This window comes from Taudactylus pleione, unplaced genomic scaffold (assembly GCF_031769625.1).
Source record: "Taudactylus pleione unplaced genomic scaffold, aTauple2 ptg000376l, whole genome shotgun sequence".
Classification (NCBI taxonomy): domain Eukaryota; kingdom Metazoa; phylum Chordata; class Amphibia; order Anura; family Myobatrachidae; genus Taudactylus; species Taudactylus pleione.
This window is the reverse complement of record NW_028284777.1, coordinates 2,915,577-2,929,494: the sequence shown is the minus strand read 5'-3', so window position 1 is coordinate 2,929,494 and position 13,918 is coordinate 2,915,577. Positions and strand designations below refer to the sequence as shown.

At 41.7% G+C, this 13,918-nt stretch overlaps 1 protein-coding gene across 1 annotated transcript in view; it reads right to left on the bottom strand.

The window, feature by feature from the left end:
- Positions 1 to 13,918, bottom strand: part of CDS1 (CDP-diacylglycerol synthase 1) — an 88,645-nt gene that overhangs the window by 36,091 nt on the left and 38,636 nt on the right. The window contains exons 5-7 of the mRNA XM_088445029.1: positions 10,638 to 10,777; positions 6,968 to 7,026; positions 4,558 to 4,640 (exon numbers count right to left, since the gene is read on the bottom strand). Coding sequence (XP_088301155.1) covers positions 4,558 to 4,640; positions 6,968 to 7,026; positions 10,638 to 10,777 — 282 coding nt within the window. The remainder of the gene's footprint in view (positions 1 to 4,557; positions 4,641 to 6,967; positions 7,027 to 10,637; positions 10,778 to 13,918) is intronic.

The following is a 13,918-nucleotide window of genomic DNA, read 5'->3' as shown; positions in this document are numbered from 1 at the left end:
TTAGTGCCTATAAACCACAGTTACCATTATTTTACAATGTCAGTGGATGGATTCAGTGTGTACCAGCTGTTAGCAAGTCTCTCTTTGGAAAGAAACTTTTTTAGTGTAATATTCTACTCTTTTTATCAATTAACATACTGGCTTTTACATCGTGTGTACACTCCAGGAAGTACATTTTATTTACTGTGGCACAATAAATGCTTATTTTTCATTTTACTCTTATTGTGTATATTTAATGTTCTAAGCGCCACAACCATTTTTTTTTATAAATATATCTGCAGCCTTCCCCTAGCCAATAGGAAGCATGCTTTATTTTTAAAATATGAGCGTTCAATACGCTGTAATCCAGTTTCAGGCGCAGCGATTTTACACGTTAGGCAAATCAGACGTTGCCCGCATCATCATCATCATCATCAGTTGGCAACTTGCAATAGAGTATTAGCAAGTCGTGTCCCCCCAAAACAGGCGCATTTTGCGTTGACAAGTCCATCCTGTACTTTGGCTGTGACTATATTTTCCCTCAAACCCTCCATCCCGGCAAACTGATCGTAGGGAGTCGAGCTTCCTAGTGGTGGAAGGGGTTAAGTTTCATTATCCCAAATGTGATACAAAGTCTGTAGCTGTAACATAATGTAGCTTCAGCTGTAGCATAATGTAGCACATAACAATAAGTAAATGCCATGACTGCATTTGTTATTTTGGGATACTGCAATAAACATCAATGGAATTAAATAACTCATGTGCTGAAACTTTTTTATGTCTCTACACTGAGATGCCTCAAAGCTTATGTCGGTATGCTGGAATCAGCAGCTCATATATAGTCATTTACGGCCTTTATGCTGGCAGACAACAGTAGGAGTACTCGTATGAATAACTGCCTACTGAGCATTCATGCTACTAAATATGTCTGTCAGTGATAAAGTGTAACCCACAGGCAGCTGTAACTCAACATTTCCACAAGACATCACTACCTGATTCATATGTGTACGCAATGCTGATATTTACGCAGATTGAGTGATTGTTAATCATTGCGCATGTATGTAAACCGCACTGCTAACATGCAGCGATTGCTTTGCGATTCCACTCACACAGAGGATCCACTCGCAAACTGAGCGACAGGTAGTCAGCGTTTGGAGGAGGTAAAAGGGGTGGTTATAAAACACAGACGCGTCAGAATGTTTAAACACTGTTTTCTGGACATCCATAAAATGAGCCACTGCATTCTTACTTGCAGCAGGAGAGCCCTCTGCGTGTCTGGAGACCAGTTATGTCTGCGCCACCTTATACTGGCCACACACATAGCGATATTTTACCCGACACATTGGAACAACAAATCGTGTAAAATATGGCCAAATCCTGAGTAAATCGTGAGTCCCCACTCATGATTACGATGCGATGCGCGTCCCAGCTGGTCGCACATCGCATTGTTAGATCTGCCGTGCAGTAGGGCAGATCTGACAATCTAGGAGGCGATGCACTGTGAAAGTCTGACTGCAGGAGAGATCGTATGAAGATTGGACACCAAATCGTGTGCAGAGTTTGTACAGAGCTGCCGAGGAGTTTCAAGGGAAATCGTACACATCGGCTGATCGTTAGCACATCGCCATGTGTGTGGCCAGCTCAGACTTATGGTGGGTACACACTACACAATATGCTCCCTGAGCGATATCGTGTAGTGTTGTCCCCGGCAGGCTGTGCTCAATGTCGTTCATGACATTGAGCACAGCCGCTGAACGATATAATTAACGATAAAGTTCAGCGCCGGGCTCTCTCCCCCATTCCCTGACATGCAGCAACCTAACGAGATCGTCAGGTTGGCCTGCATGTCAGCCCGATGAACGATAATGACGAACGACCAGCGGGAACGCACGTCGTCGTTATCGTTCATCTTTTTGGGGTTAAAAATGGACGATAAAGTGAACGATATCATTATCGTTCAGTCGTCCACTTTATCGCCCAGTGTGTACGCACCTTATCTCAGAAGGCTGATGGCCGCCTGATCTGCGTTAGATGTTTCTGGTTTTGTGAGTTAGTGGTGGATGGAACATGCTGTCAGTGGGCGTCTCTAAGCTCTGGGCAGCGAGTGAGTCATTAACATATTTTAGCAATTGTGATTCGTGAGAAATCGAAGCTGCAATGGTATTTGCGTCCACTTTTGAATCAGTCCCTATGTCTGCAAACTTTGGGCCTGATCATTACGGATCGCTATTGTAATCGCAGATGCGATTACACACGCAGTCCCACTGCGAAAATATGCTAATGAATGCTATCGCAATGCCGTCACAGCCTAACATAAGGACACCCACTTTACCTTACACACATCCATAATACTTTGCAAGTCTGTGAAACCATCGGTAACATAGAGCACCATCAGAGCCTGTACTCACGGGGGGGAATTCAATTCAATGCGAATTGAATAGCGCCGGGAGCGAGCTCCCGGAGCGATTCAATTCAGTGCGCTGTGTGGTCGGAGAATGCCGGTTATTGCTCCTTAACAAGAATAAGGGTGTTAAGGCACGTATCCGGCATTCTCTGACCAAAGTGCCGGGCGTGCGGCTGTTAACGCCGTGCTATGCAGAAAATCAGCTGCGTGTCCAGCACTGTAGTCGGATTTCTCCTCGCATCCCCAAGGGGGTGCGAGAAGAAATCCTTAGCCAACCCAAACAGTGCGTTGAATTGAATAGCTGCAGGATCTCCCTCCCGTCGCAATTCAACATCGCGCTGAATTGACTTCCCCCCACGAATTGCTAACCTCATCGCACACAGTGAAAGCTCAAGCTGCGTATGGCATCGCAGTGGCTAATTTATGCACCCCCCTGTAACGGTGTTCAAACGCACTGGCACGCCTGCGTTTCGCTGACCACCCCCGTCACCACCCCCAAACGGTCACTTCCTTTCAATTACTCTACGATGGGTCTGCGTAGTCACTGCGATCGCAGTGAAGCCTTCAGATGATGAATGCGCAGAATGGAACAATTGGACAATTGCGTGTGTAATCGCAGTTGCGATCGGTAATGAATCAGGCCCTTTGTCCAGTGAAATAACCTCACAAATATGACCTTTGCCATGATGGACTTTGTATATGGAACGATCCCACAGTGCATTAGCAGTGTACAGATATCACGTATTGCTCAGCTCACTGTCCCGAGACTGCATGCTGAAACCTCTGATATCCTGCATTTCCTGTCTCTTTAATGCACAGAAAATTCTTTATTCTATAGCATATCATAGTGAGGCCTACTCCTACAGTGTGCTATTGAATATAACAGTGTATTAGAGAGGTGTGTGTGTAATGAATAATGCTTTGTCATAGCTTGGAGACAGCAATCATGAGGTAGAACTAGTGACATTATTGCATGCTTCTAGTAAAGGATAAATAGGAGTTTAAAACACAAAACAGACATCAAAGATTAAATCAGAAAAATGTGGGTGTACGAAGCATGTCATGCTGTTTTAACAACACCTTCCCAATTACTACAAAGGGGTAAATTTGCGAAGATGGGAGTTCTATTAAGAAGTGATGTTGCCCATAGCAACCAATCAGATTCCAGGTATTATCTTCTAGAAGGTGCTGGATAAATGAGAAGTAGAAACTGATTGGTTGCTATGGGCAACATCACTTCTTAAATATAACTCCCATCTTAGTAAATTTACCCCAATGACTTTTACATTCTTCTGTGTGCTGCATTGTCAACGTTGGGAATTTCCAATACAGCTGTACCATCAATTTGATTTTAACAGGGAAAATGTTTTATAATTTATACTATCCCAAATATTGCTGTTATGTGCATAATATTTTAGTCAGGAACATGCATCACATCTCTTGGCTGATCAGCAGTGCTTCAGACTGACTCGGGTTCCCTGCTTTCCATACTAGTTGACGTTCCTTACTCAGTCCTGACATTCCATGGAAACCATTTGGTTGCATAGTTCATATAATGGTGCAAACAGTACAAACATTTACTAATTCATGGTAATCTGATATTAGGTTTGAACAGTCTAATCAAACGCCAGTCAGACTAACAGAAGATACTGTGTGATCGGTGGCTATAGCTTACAGGACATTTGAGCTACTTGCACAAAGTTATTAGCTGGTTGCAGAATAGATCCATGTCCTGCTGCCCTGGGGGTGTTAGAAGGTGAACCCATTTGCCCCCATCTCCAGCCCACACTGCATATGCATGATCATGTGCACTCACACCTAAGCTTATAGAAAATGGAAATATTTTTGACAAAAAATAAATATCTAAAATGTTGTGTCCCACAATTGGAAAAAATATACTTGATCTTAGCACAAATGAGTAAAGCAGAGCTTGTATCCCTTTATATATATATATATATATATATATATATATATATATATATATATATATATATATAATATATATATATATATATTATATGTATATGGTATATAAAAATACTGGCAGCAGAGGACATTATTTTATTAACTGCTATATTTAGAAGAAAACAATGAACTGCTCAATGAACATGTTAATGAATAGATGGAAACAGTGCACAGCAGAGATTTAAACAAAAACTGGTGTCAAGTCTTACCAGATCATCCCTTCAAAAAGATTTTGGATGACTAGATGAGATTGAGTGACAGTGATCAGCAAAGTGACATGAGTCCATCCAAACTGTTAATAAGGGCGACAACAGAACAATCAGTGCAAACAGAAAGAACCCATGTGATAGGCAATGACTTCTGCACGGACAATGTGATAAATGCATTTGGTCACAGAGACGCATTTAATAACCAACAATGGATTTGAAGAAAAGAACACGGACTGTGCAGATTTATATTGCTTTTGTCAAATCTGCAATAAAGACATATGATACAAATGGAAAACCTGGGAAATGTGTATGCTGATGTGGATCATGATGTGAAACTCAAGTACCACACACTATCCCTGTTTTTTCATCACACACCCAACTATGTACAGTTCTCGTGGCTACGAGTATTATCTCCTGTTTTCTAACCAAGTAACTAGTGAAACTGGACTATCCCCCTACACAGGCTCGTTGACACAAACTACCAAAGTGTTAGCGTTCATAGCGCCCAATCATTCTCATTCAGATACATTTAAGTGAAAGAGGCACATTCCTTCCCTGTCATACTTGAGCATCTAACATTTGTGACTACATGCAACATACCCTGAGCTTAAAGGCTTTTGTGTGACAAGGTAGGAGTGTTCCCCATTGATTACACAGGCTATCACCATTTGAGCTACAACATTAATGCTTCCATAGCTGCAAAAGGGGATACGGTCAAAATCCCGACAGCAGGGATTCCGGCGGTTACAATGCCGACGCTGGAATACCAAAGATAAGTAGCGGGGTTGTAGGGAGGGTTAGAGTTAGGCACTAGGGGCAGGGTTAGGTACAAAGGCAGTCAAGATGCCGGCGTCGGGATTCCGAACGCCAGCATCCCATACCCAACCCCCTGGAAAAGTGCTGTTCAGGTACAACCATTAGGGTGGTGTCACATGAGACTCAGTAGAAAACTGCTGCCAGTAACAATGGTGTCTGTAAAGCGAAACACAGGACCTGAGCAGCTATTCAGCAGCTAAAATGCCAATGTGACAGGGGAAAATACCATAGACTTCTATGAAGCACTTTCTTCCACCAGCTGGTGCTACACACTAGTAGGAGTTGCTTGTTCTCAGAGTAGAAAATCTGGTTGTGTGACACTCTCTAGACAAATATCAGTGACTACAACAATTTGAAATGAACGTATGCATGTATCATCCCTGTGGAGTATTGTGACTGGGCACCTTACATACATAATCCACAATAAAACCACAAACACCACATTTCAATATACAGCTATGTACAGCTGAAACTAAGCATGTCAATAATGGTAATATGGTAATGGTAATATATATATGCACACAGACACACACACACACACACAATGCATAAGATACTATATATATGCACAAACCCTGTTTATAAAGTAATAGTGCTGGCTATGTGTTTGGTGAGCAAGAAGAAAGAATAAAAGAAAAACAAAACATGAATAGTGTTTACTCGTACTTTATTCTGTCTTCAATATTAGATTTATGTTGTTAATACAGGTTGAGTGTCCCATATCCAAAATGCTTGGGACCAGGGTTATTTTGGATATTGGAATATTTGCATACCATAATGAGATATCTTGGGAATGGAACCCAAATCTAAACACAGAATGCATGTATGTGTTATATACACCTTATACACACAGCCTGCAGGTCATTTTATACAACATTTTCAATAATTTTGTGGCTCAAACAAAGTTTGTGTACATACATGAAATTCATTTATGTTTCATATACACAGAGCCTGAAGGTAATTTTATACAATATTTTTAATAATTTTCTGCCTTAAACAAAGTGTATGTACACTGAACCATCAAAAAGCAAAAAGGTTTCACTAGCTCAGTCATGCTAAAAAAAATAAATCTGTATTTCGCAATATTTGCATATGGGAGACTCAACGTGTAGTTGTTTAGTTGCAAGTGCAGCATGATATTGTGGCTCCCATTCAACTTCAGGGAATCTTTTTGCTACAGATAATCAAGCTGCAGGCAGTACAAACCTTCACAGTCCTATTTGTGCTTATCCCCTGCCCAAATACATTTATGCAGAACTACAGACATTATCAGGGCAATGCAAACATCTGCAATGTGCGGCGGCTGTGCACATCACGGATAATTACAGCAGATCAACATTGATTTTATTTTACTGCACACTCCAAGTGAGGGTGTAAGGTTAAAGTAGTGATGTTGTGCCCGCGATGTACCGACATTACCAGCTTTTCAAAGCCGTTCCGAAGGCATATCGGGGGCTTTGCTTTAAATTGAATTGGCCCCATTAAGTCCTAAAATGTTATAGGTGCATATAGGATTGAGCACAGAGTAGCACTGGATAACTGCCAGCTATGCACTTGGAGAGCTGCATATTAAAAGAGGGTGATTAATACACACCATGTAAAACTGCAGACGGTAGTGCTTCTTCACTAAGCTCAGTACAAACATGCAGAAACCTGTATGACAGAAAAACAAAAACATGCAAACAGGTTAGAGTCCTTAGTGTATTCACTGAACACCTAAGAAGTTTGACGTTCACAGTAAATAGACACTGGGATTAAATGCTACTGACAATGGAGAATGCCACTTGCATTGACAAAGTGCACATAAAAATATCACTTGTGTTTAAATAACAGTTTAAACACGTAACCTCTCTCCCACATCTATCACTCAGGGATTTCATTACATTCACATTTTTGGATCAAAAAAACTCCCCCATCTAAAAACAAAATGCCAGGCATTATGCAGAAAAACATTACAGGGATCAAAACCGTGACAAATACAGAGGTATTTGGACCAATAATTGTTAGTGAAGGGTTTAAGTCCATGCCTCACAATGGGATCAGCATAATTTACCGCCAGACGCATGTCCGGTGGTTCAAATCCCGACGCCGGAAGACTAACCTTGACACTCCAGCTGTTGTGGAACTATATATCCCAGCATGCCCTGCCACAGTTTTAGCATGCCCTAATAGCAAAACTGTAGCAGTGCATGCTGGGTTATGTAGTTCCATAACAGCTGGAGTGTCAAGGTTAGCCAACACTGGTTTAAACTAACCTAACACCCCCCCACCCCCCGTAACCCTAACACTCCCTTACAGGTGCCTAACCCTAACCTGCCGCCCGGGTTCTTAAACCTAGCCCCCCCCCTTCCCCGCTGCCTAGCCCTAACCCTCCCGAGGGGGTGCCTGACACTAAGTCCCCCCCGGGAGCCCCTAACCTAGTCCTCCCCCCCGCGGCTGTCCGCTCCCGGCTTACCTTCGATCGGGATGCCGGGCGTAGGTAAAATGACCGGCGTCGGGATTCCGACACCTCTCATTAGACCCTTGCCGGGATTAGACAGTCGGGATGCTGACGGTCGACATTTAGACCATCGGCTTCCCGACTGCATACCCTCACAATATGCCATAAATCACTGAAAAGAGTGATCATGTCTTCTCAAATCAGGTAAAGTTACAGTATGTGGCTAATCTCTAATAACCTTTATTTATTTATTTAGCAGAACATAAGTAAGCAGTGCTTTACAGAGAATATTTAATCATTCACACCAGTATCTGCTCCATTGTAGATTACTGATTTCACTCACGATAATACTTTCTATATTGATTTTCAGACTGATTAAACTATTTTGAGACCATCACATTTCAAGTATACACATAGTGATTTATCAATCCAATCCATACGATTATCTGTCATAAGATCATCACGATTTAAATGAGCTATATCAGCAGAAATGTCATACAGTAGACTGGAAATTCACATAATACAAAATGTGCACAAAATCAGCTCATTGTTTTGGATAAAGGTTGTGCAGCAAGTCAGACCCAATCATCCCATGTGACTGAATGTGGAATGATAAGCAGCCCTGGGTGTGTGTACACACTCCAAGACTGTTGGAGTGAGCAGTTGAAAATCAGCTGATTGGCCTGATTATTGCATAGGGTGTACCTAGGGCCTGATTCAGAGCCACTCGTAAGTGGCAGCTCGTTCGCTCCGAGCGATGTTTGCCCAACTGCGCATGCGTACGGATCGTTATACGCATGCGCGAACCAGTCAGTGCGGCCGAAATTCATGTGCTCGCAAAATAGCGAATGCCTGCTAATTTGAGTGACAGGATGAGGCGTATGTGGGTGGTAACAGGGGAAGGTGCTTGAAAACGGGGAGTAGAGATCCGATCGCAGACGTGCTTAAAGGTCACAACGGGCGTTTTATGGGTGTGCATAATTAATACAGCAGCGTCATTGACCACGTCACTGGGTTATTTTATAGCCAGAACTGCTCGCAAACTTGTGGTAGCAAAAACCAACCACAAGAATAGCGAGCAGCTCATACCCTGTTCGATGTACTCGATGAATCTAATAAATAGCGGACAAGACGTAGGATGCGAGCGGACAGGGGGCGTAGTTTCCCAAAAAACGACCGCAAGTTTTGTTCGCTCGTTCAGACCTAGAGGCGTGAACAGACCGCAAACAGCGAACGGTTCATTTGAATAGCCACCCCTATTTTCTGGACGAGCGAGTGCAAATAGCGACGGCTCTGAATCAGGCCCCTAGTTTAAGATCTTTGCCACACACACACACACAATTAACATACCGCTAGTTTTTCTATTGTGGGAGGACACCGAAGCAATGGAATGGAACCCATAAAAAGCCCCAAAGCTGTGAGACAGCAAGGTAAACTACTGTGCCACTATTATTTATAGCACCACATATTATGCAGAGCTTTACAGAGATTGTTTAATCATTCACCATCAGTTCCTACCTCAATGGAGCTTGTAGTATCAATTTTCTTCCATGCAAACATTAACATTTATCTATCAGTTTGTTTTTGGACAAAGAAAGGAACTTGAGCACCTGCAGGCAACCCATGCAAGCATTGAGAGAACATACAAACCATCTAATCTAAATATGTCCCATTCTTATAATTCAGAAAACCACTGTTCATACCCAACGTCATCCACTGTATATTACCTGCTGAACTAGCCGGCACCAAAAGAGAACCCACTAGGTGCATCTGCTTTTCTAACAGTGAGCAGATCTTTCTGCCCCAAGTACAGGTTTGAGTCTCAATGTGAAGAAGTGGCTGACCTAAACTCTGTGGCTGAAACATTTACAAATGAGGCGTTGTCCAACCAGAAATTGTCCTGTATATATTGTTTAATTTCTTTCCGCTTAAATGTAACTATATGTTCTCATCAGAGAGGCTACAGCTCTGCGGCCAAGGTGACATGCCTACATTAAAGAGGATATGAGTAACGGATAGCATTACTGCCTCACAGCACTGAGGTTGTGGGTTTGATTCCACTACGGCCCTAATTGTGAGGAGTTTGTATATTCTCCCTCTGCTTGCATAGGTTTCCTCCAACACTCCAAAAATATATACTGGTAGGTTAATTGGCTACCAACAAAATTAACCCTAGTGTGTATGTGAGCATGTGATAGGGAATATAGATTATAAGCTCCACTGGGGCAGGGACTGATGTGAACGGCCAAATATTTTCTGTAAAGCCCTGCAGAATATGTGGGCGCTATATAAATAACTGGTAATAAATAAATAATAAATAATATGGAGGCACATAGACTATGCAAGGTGGTATCCAATCATTGCATGCTGCCGTGTCTTTTGAAAGAACATATAGCAGATGAGAGAGAATAACATTGAATTTGGAGTTATCACCATTCTTGTGTTTAAATTCCACTGCATCGCAGAGGATTCCAGGTTATTAGATTTCTATACAGTGTTCTATTACAGGACATTATGGTTATGCAGACTCCTGCATCCGGGGTAAACACACGTGACATCCTTCCTGGATACCCAAATGCAGTCAGAGCTGTAGGGGCAAAGATACGGTCAACTGCCTCTAAGCTTATATACATGTACATTAATGCGCATTCAAATTAATGTAATAAGAAATGTAAACATAATGAAATAAAAGAAAGATCCATATCCCCAAAGGGAAAACAGACAGGCAGAATAAACGTGTAATAAAGTAAACATATTTGGTAATATTGCCACTATGGTGTGCTTTCATTCTAGATTGAGCCTGAGGCAGAGTTTGGCAACTCACCTATTACATAAAGTGCAAATGATATAAAACGATGATAGCGAATGAGGAACTGGAGAAGTTCTTCTCTCTGCATAGAGGAGGCAAAATAGTCTGCCAGGGTCTCTCCATAGAAAAAATAGTTGACACACAAGAGGAAGTACCTGGAATAAAGAGCATATTTTACATTTTGGCTTTATCTCACAATGCGAACAAATGTTACACATCAATAATAGGAATAACAGTCCGGAGAAAAGAGGACAGAGAGGGAAAATGAAAAAGTCCTGCAGAGCTCAGATTGTTGCCAGTTTGGTCTGAAATGGTCACAGCGGTCAGATGGCGTTAGCCTGTAGTAGCCTATATGCCACTGAAGGGTATTTTTTTCGGGGAGGGTCCTCGGGTTCCCTCCTCGTCAGCCCCCATGAATCATGTGCATTATGCTGGGTGGAGCCTGGTTGGACAGAGTTGTTTGGGAAAGCCTCTCATCAGAGCCAGCAAGAGATTTCTGCTAAGTTATTGATTTTCGCTTTGCGAATTTACTCTTTAACATCACATCCCACATTAATAATGTGGTACGTGATAAACAGGAAGGTTTTCAACAATATAAATTTTCAAATGAACTATGAATCCATTATTATTATAACATTCCACTTCATTTTACTTTACTTTTAGATACTCTATAACAGACAGTTGAATCCCCTTCCACATCTTTAAGACATTGTACTATTGGGATCTACTAAAGGTCAAGAAGCTGAGACTGCAATTTTGCAGCTGCGGTGAAATCACTGGCCCTGCCCCTGTATATAAATAGTCCTATTATACAGAGCAAGTCTGCAGACCTGACAGCCACAGGAAGCACAGTGATCATATTTATCAGCACTTCAGCTATTTCATGGGATATTATTCAGCTCAGCAATTCTTGTTCTTGAAAAGTCCAGCTCTCATTTAAGCTGTGAAAACATAGAAAAACACGCATGTGCAATACTAACATTATCAGTGCTACACTATATTGTTTTTTTTTTTTATTGTTAAGTAACTACTCGGTTGTTTTCCGAGCGTCCTTTCCGCCTACTAGCAGATGAAGATAGTGCCAAATTTAAAGCTTTCAAGCTACACCCAAGAAGTAGGACAAGAAAACAGCTTTTCATTGGAGATGTTACATTCTCACACTGTGTCTTGGCCTAATTGAAAGTGAAAGTAGGGGACTTGAGCATGCCAACCTTTCAGAGTGAAATCACAATTTACAATACAAACTCCGTTAGAATGCCTGGTTAGCTTAAGAATAAAAAAGTTCAGACTTTGAAACAGCTAAAGCTATAAAGAGAGCACATGAACTAAGAGTAACTCATACCTGGCAACATTTGTTTTTTAGCCATACTAAAATCAGAACTTGTGACTCATGTAAAGATTATTAACCTTTGGTGAACTAGCTAGATGGGGTGTGACATAACCCAGAAAGATATAGGGGCCTATTTATCAAAGCTGTGAGAGTGATAAAATTGTGAGAGATAAAATGCTAACCAATCAGCTCCTATCTATCATTTTTTAAACAGTGTCGGCAAAATGTAAATTGGAAGCTGATTGGTTAGCACATAATTTTATCACTCTCACAGCTTTGATACACAGGACCCTTAAACTCCTATAACTTTAAAAAATACTACGCGCAAGTTGCAGCTTCGTGTAGCTGGAGTTGCGACGTTGCCAATTTGTGTAGCGACGGCGATATAGTGTGGCGAGCACTAGCGCAGCGAGTACACGTGTGAAAAGTGCGTGTGGGCATCTCATACACCACCTGGTTCGGCATACAATATTTTGGTCTTTATTACTTTTTAGATACATATTTTGTTATTTTTACTGTTATATGCTTGGTTTTAGGAACACAGACTTTGATATGACTTCAGGATGAAGACATATATTTACTAGAAGACTTATTAGTTTAGTTTATTTTTGTTTTCTTGTTTTAAAAGATTAAAGAGTTTGTTCCCTTTTTATTTTATTTTTTTATACCTTAAGGCAATGGTTCCCAAACTTTTTCGAATCACGGCACCCTAGAGTATCAACATTTTTCCACAGCACCCCTGGGCCAAAAGTTTCTTATTGACAAATTTAGCAAAAAATAAATGAAATAAATTGTGCTTATATGTCACCCTTAGGATCAGTTATGTGGTGGTTTACAGGACTGCGCTTCTTTTTGTCCACATATTTTTTTGATTGGCAAAACCAGTGCTAATGACTGCCATTCACACTGACTAAAAATCATTTCATTCGGTACCGGGCCACCAACCCGAGGCACCCCTGCAAGTGTCCTGAGGCACCCCAGGGCTTCCGCGGCACACAGTTTGGGAACCACTGCCTTAAGGGACAAAAATCCCAGTGACAGGCTGAATTACTGTCTTACTAAATTAGTATTCTAATGATGAAGTATAGCATTGGGTATGAGATACCCCACGTCATTCGCCATGTTGATTTTTTTCCACCAGGTTCACTGTACGTGTAATAGCAAGGGGCTGGGGTGCATATGTAAGAGTATATTACCATAGAGATTACACCTAAATGAACATTAATACTAGTCTGACCATCTTTCTAAGCACAAATAAGTGTTTTTAAGAAATGTGTATAGTCCTATTTTTTTTCTTCATTTTAAGAATAGAGAACTTAAAATAAGCTTTAACTAATAAGAATGCACATTTAAGTGGGTAAAAGCATATTGTTTTTTTTAAAGATCACGTAAAAACTGCCCTTGTGAGTGCAACACCTACATATATGGTATTAAATAAGATCTAGTTGAAAAAAAAATATTTAGGATCACTGCAGTAGGCGAAGAGGATCTATATAGCAAGCAACATCTAACACCATAATTCAGGCAATAATGTGTAGTTAATCTACACAACAGAATTTAAAGTCCACCTTTATATTAGAGGGAGGGGAGCCGGCAACAATTTTCATTGAATACTCCTGTACTATGGGGGTCATTCAGACCCGCTCGCGAGCAAATGACGTTCGCAAGCGGGTCGATGTTTGCCGCATGCGCACGACGGAGGGAGCTCTGTCTGAGTCCGGCCCCGCTGACATCAGTAATGATGTCAGTGGGAGTGACTTTGGCTCTGATAGAGCCAAAATCACTCCTGGGCTTGCGGCAGCGAGACCCTACCGCAGGGTCTCGTCGCAAGCCCGATGGTCGCGATGGTCAAAGACCATCGCAACCATCTTTTTGGCCGCTCGCATATGCTGCGGGTGGTCACCCACAGCTATGCGAGCGGCCAGGAGGCCGCTCCATTTTCAGGTAGGAGGGCACTGATTCAGAG